This window comes from Mirounga leonina, unplaced genomic scaffold, assembly GCF_011800145.1.
Source record: "Mirounga leonina isolate KUSES-001 unplaced genomic scaffold, KU_Mleo_1.0 Mir_165, whole genome shotgun sequence".
NCBI classification, from domain to species: Eukaryota; Metazoa; Chordata; class Mammalia; order Carnivora; family Phocidae; genus Mirounga; species Mirounga leonina.
In genome coordinates this window covers 9,118,079-9,123,419 of record NW_023270415.1, presented here as the reverse complement: position 1 = coordinate 9,123,419, position 5,341 = coordinate 9,118,079, and the positions used below count along the sequence as shown (strand labels likewise).

At 42.6% G+C, this 5,341-nt stretch overlaps 1 protein-coding gene and 1 non-coding gene across 2 annotated transcripts; both read left to right on the top strand.

The window, feature by feature from the left end:
* Positions 1 to 333: 333 nt before the first annotated feature.
* Positions 334 to 1,755, top strand: RPS20 (ribosomal protein S20). Its single transcript, XM_035011177.1, has 4 exons — positions 334 to 526; positions 736 to 835; positions 1,140 to 1,213; positions 1,536 to 1,755. Exons 1-4 carry the CDS (start codon positions 524 to 526, stop codon positions 1,716 to 1,718), a joined length of 360 nt encoding a protein of 119 aa, XP_034867068.1. The 5' UTR covers positions 334 to 523; the 3' UTR covers positions 1,719 to 1,755.
* Positions 1,007 to 1,073, top strand: LOC118015491. Its single transcript, XR_004680657.1, has one exon. It is a non-coding gene; the product is annotated as a small nucleolar RNA U54 (small nucleolar RNA).
* Positions 1,756 to 5,341: the final 3,586 nt, after the last annotated feature.

The window sequence follows — 5,341 nt, the reverse complement described above, 5'->3', positions numbered from 1 at the left end:
ACCTGCTCAGAGAACGAGTGATTCGGTTTGTATAGGCAGCAACATTTGCACTGTAAAAACCACTGGAGTCTTTGCAGAGGCCAGGGGTAGGTGCACCAGGAAGAGGAGTTTCTCAGGTTTTAGGTCATAGTCTCCCTGTCATCTCTTGCAGGTGGCCAGAGGACCGCGGTAACCGCTCTGGCGGGGACGCCACCTCGAGGGGCTCTAACTCCTCCCGGCCGAAAGGGGGCACCCACAGCCACGTCTTTCCCGCCAACTCCACGGGAGCTCCAGCCCCGGCTCGCGCAGCCGCCTCCGGAGCCCTCAGGGCAATTCCTCTTCCGGGGCAGCGCGAAGGCGCGTGCGGGACCCGGATGCAGACGCGAGCGCAGCTATATAAGCGCCACGCAGGCCTCACGCTTTTCTCTTTGAGGAAGACGCGGTCGTAGCTACAGCGGAGGTGTGGACGCCCCGCTCCTGCTCCTGACTCACCGCTGTTCGCTCTCACCGAGGAACAAGTCGGTCAGGAAGCCGCGCCGCAGCCATGGTGAGGCGGGGCCCGGTGCCGCGTGGTTGGGGACGCGGAGGGACACGGTCCCTTCTGGGGACGGATTCCGGGATGGGAGGAAGCGGTGGGAGTACGAGTCTCACTTAGTAAAGAGGGCTCGTGAAATGGTGGAGGAGCCTAGGAAGTCTTTTCGTTAAGGTCGTTTCCAGGCTTCTAAAAGAAACCTGTCTCCATTTGTGTAATAATAGGCTTTTAAAGACACCGGAAAGACACCCGTGGAACCGGAGGTGGCGATTCACCGAATCAGAATTACTCTCACCAGCCGCAACGTAAAATCTTTGGAAAAGGGTCAGTACGATATTTTCAGAGTGAGACCTTTGGGCAAAAAAAAAAAAAAAAAAGTATTCGGCTTTGTTGCTGTACAAGATTGACTCAGAAGTCAAGTGACAAGTCGCTTAACGTAAAGGCAAAGGAAGAACGATCTGTGCTTAACTGTTAGTGTGTTTTTTAAGTCGTTGTTGGCGATGAGGAGACAATTACTGTGTTGAATGATGATGATAGTTTTATACGCTATTCTGAGCCAGCGTCAGTTAAAATTCTGACGCTGACCTTTGTTTTGAACGAACTGAAAGATGCTTTTATTTTTCTGTAGTATGTGCTGACTTGATCAGAGGCGCAAAGGAAAAGAATCTCAAAGTGAAAGGACCAGTTCGGATGCCTACCAAGGTGAAAAAAATCAGGGGCAGGGGAAGAACACAAAGCGAAAGAAAAATTAATGGTAGAATTTGGTTCACCTTAAGTACCTGATTTTCGCAGATACCTGTTAAAAGTCTTTGCTGCTCTTTTTCTTGGGTGGGGTATGGTGTTTTTATAAGGGCACTGCCCTGGCTGAGGAAAAAATGGACTTGCCATTGTAAATTGGTGGTGATTTACGTAAAAGGGAAAGATGCTCTGGGAAGTATTCAAAAATAAGAGTAGTGGTTTTGCAGGTGTCCTAGGGATAAGCATAAAATCATAAATGCTTGGTTTCCTTTGTCTTTTGTTGCAGACTCTGAGAATCACTACAAGAAAAACTCCTTGTGGTGAAGGTTCTAAGACCTGGGATCGTTTTCAGATGAGGATCCACAAGCGACTCATTGATTTGCACAGTCCTTCTGAGATTGTTAAGCAGATTACTTCCATCAGTATTGAGCCAGGAGTTGAGGTTGAAGTCACCATTGCAGATGCTTAAATCAACCTTTTTAATAAATTGATTATCGGTTGTTAAATCTTGTTGACTTTCATTCCTAATACCCATGTATTTTAGGAATACAGAATTGTGCTACGGGATTTCCTCCACCTTTGGAGTAGTCAAAATTAGACTAATATCCTAGGGGTGGGTGGTCTATCCTTTTCTCATTGTATCTCAGAGGCCACTAAAGCAGTTGACACTTGACATCACTTGAAAATGAATTGTATTAACTAAATACCTGGAGACCTTAGCATTGAGAATATACACAGTGTGGCGGTTCATAACTGGCTGCATATTAGAGCTTTTGCAAAACACACCTGGGTTTTACCCCCCAAAATTCTGATTTTAAGTGGATACAGGGTGCTGCTTTTGTGGGCAGGTAACTAACATTGGAAATAATAAGTTCTGCCAATTAATACATCCTTCCTCTTGACGTTAGGCTAGAGTAAACTTTGCAAATTCTCAAGTATTTTGGAAATACTGGCCTTTATATTAAGCAGTTTTGCAGGGAAATTTTTTAATTATGTTAACATTTAGGTTATATCTATAGAAATATTTTAAATACAGTCCTTGGTATTTTAATGTGGAGCTATACTAACATGTAGTTTATATATAAATGTTTAATACATTATGTCAACTAGGAGAAAAGCACGTCATGGGGGTAGAGCAAATTTATTTAGGTAAACCCCTATTGGCACAATAATGGATAACATTGTTTAGCTACTAGACTCTGCTTTACTTTTTTATTTTTTTTTTAATTTGTTATTGTTAATCACCGTACATTACATCATTAGTTTTTGATGTAATGTTGCATGATTCATTGTTGGTGTATAACATCCAGTGCTCCATTCAGGACGTGCCCTCTTTAATACCCATCAGCAGGCTAACCCATCCTCCCACCCCCCTTCCCCCCCCAGAACCCTCAGTTTGTTTTTCAGAGTCCGTCGTCTCTCATTGTTGGTCTCCCCCTCCGATTTCCCCCCCTTCAAGTTTATTTTCTAGAGCAAGAGTGCTTGGGGGCGGGGCAGTGGGAGAATCTCAAGCAGACTCCCCACTGAACATGGAGCTCAACAGGGCTTGATCTCAACCCCAAGATCATTGAGGAAGAGTCAGACGTTCAATCACCTGAGCTACCCAGGCATTCCTCTGTTTATGCTTTATTTTCTTAAATGCTATTTCTGTAGTGCAAATCTGGAAATTGGTGGTAATTGGAGCATTATTAGCATAGATGAGATTTAAATGGGCTCATGGAATGACCATCCTCTTAATGTTCCATTACTGAAATTTTTGCTTTTTAGGATGTATAATCCTCTGGATATCCTAAATAGGTCTAGTTTTCTACTAGAGAAAATTGCCAGAAATATTTAACAAAAACATTTTTGCAAATTACAAAATTCAGAAAAAGTAATTGTGATAGCTTTGTGATGCTTAATAATAGGATTACAGTCATGAAACTCATGCCTTTTTTCTGGGTTTGGGCTTGGACCTTCAATTCTCTGGACTATCTTGTCCACTGTCCTCAGTTACCATGTGTGTTCAAATTGAACTTCAGCTGAGATTGCTCTGTACATCCATTTGTGTACTATACAACCTGCATCTCACATAGCTCAAACTTGTCTACAAGATGAAAATCCTCTTCCCTCCCCAAAACTTGTGTTCTTTCTCAATCCATGGTCCTGTCACACAGCCACATGGGTCACTCAAACATTGAATCCACATCCCCTATCTCTTCCAATATCCAAGTCCTCTTGATTCCACCTTTTTTCCTCTTAGATTTCAAAAAAATAATTCAGACATAGGGATTTGAGTGGAACTGAATCTGGAAAGAACTATGCCAAGTTGAAAAACTCAAAATCCTGGGTATTTTTTTAACTAGTTTGGGAAACTAAAAGGTATCACTGTAACTGTTAAACATTGAGCCATAAGCATAGTATTTGAAGAATTCCACAGTATGAGTCTAGTTAAGGCTCCTGAGTAAGCAGTGATCCATTCTTAGAAGCTTGTGTTCTTAGGTTTATAAGTGAAAGAATTGTTCATCAGAAGCCAGGTAGTGAGCTACTAGCCTGTTTTCCAGCCCAATTTTAAGCTTTCTCTACATTGGAGGACTGAAGAGAGCTCTTTAGGTAGCAGTTAAAATCATTTTAAAACTTAAGTAACTGGGGCGCCTGGGCAGCTCAGTTGGTTAAGTGACTGCCTTCGGCTCAGTTCGTGATCCCAGGGTCCTGGAATCGAGCCCCACATAGGGCTCCCTGCTCTCTGCGGGTAGCTTGCTTCTCCCTCTCCCTCTGCCTGCCGCTCCCGCTGCCTGTGTGCGCGCACTCTCTCTTAAATAAATAAAATCTTTAAAAAAAAAAAAAAAAAAACTTAAGTACCTGTTAATGTGTGGCCCCCTTATACCCACATAGAAGTACCTATAAGCTTGTTTTGGTGATCTAAATATACTGTAACACAGAAGTCTTTGGAATACACTCAATAACCAGAGAATTGGTTGAGAAAATACCAGTTCTGTGAAAACATAACCACTTAGGACTAAAGAATAGGGAAAAGGGTGCCTCAGTAAATCAGAAGGTGTTGAAAGAACAGCTTTATGGCCTTATAACAGTTGTGAATTTTAGCTGATCTGTGCCAAAGTAACTAATACATCAGCAATTGTAATTTTTCCCACTCAGATTGTTGGAGTTGTATTTAAACTATAGGTAATATTTAGAGAGCCTGTAATACAGCCAAAACACAGCACTTAAAATTTTGGGTACTGCGGTTGTCCTCAATCCCTCAAACATTTAAAAACTACTTGGAAACAAAACCCCTGCAGGACCTCGGGATATGTAGAAACCAACTAAAGGTTAAATAGTGCAAATAGTGTCAATGATTCTGAGAGTTACAGGGACGTGAAGAAATGTTGGAGGTGGGAGGCCTCTCCAGTCCTTACCTCCTTTCCTTTGGGTTCACAGAGTACTGCTGCTGTTAGACAAATGTGAGCCAAACATAAGGCAACAGAAACCACCATGGCTGTGCATTTGCTGATCCATTTCCTCACCTGACATCCCTAAGTGCAGTGTGCAAGCTCTGTGGATATAAAGTGAACAGGCAAGAGAAAGAAGTAGAAATGCCTGGCCTGCTGTCAGATCTGCTCGAAACATGGTTATTTGGATATGTGGGCTTGATGAGCTACTTCTTTGGGCCTCAGTTCTCATGTGTAAAATACTTAAGAGTATCTATCTCAAGAGTATATATATGCCTGTTCCTTTATGTCTCTGGGGAACATTTTCCTACCAAACCAAGACTGGCATAGGTTTCTCACACCAGGACCTCGATTCCCACAGGCTAGGGTACACTGCTGGCCAGTGTGTTAGGTCAAATGACATTTGCAGAAGTACGCATGAATCCTCAGGGGCATGACCTTTCTGTGTCCTTCACCCAAAAGTAACCACGTAGATCTAACTATACTGGAGAACCTGGCAAAGCCAAAGTTTTATCTTTGGAAAGTAAGATGAATTCTTTCCTTCATCCTAGGAATAGTATATTTCACTTTTATAGCAAGTTAAGCTTTGAGAGAAGTGAATCCTTCCATACATTTTGTTCTGTAAACTGCTTTTTTTCTTTACATAGAACCCAACCTAAGA

What these genes read in the sequence shown, in the direction of transcription:
- RPS20 (XM_035011177.1), top strand. An exon ending in CGTAAAATCTTTGGAAAAGG is followed by an intron (nt 836 to 1,139) that starts GTCAGTACGATA and finishes ATTTTTCTGTAG; the next exon opens with TATGTGCTGACTTGATCAGA. An exon ending in CAGTTCGGATGCCTACCAAG is followed by an intron (nt 1,214 to 1,535) that starts GTGAAAAAAATC and finishes CTTTTGTTGCAG; the next exon opens with ACTCTGAGAATCACTACAAG.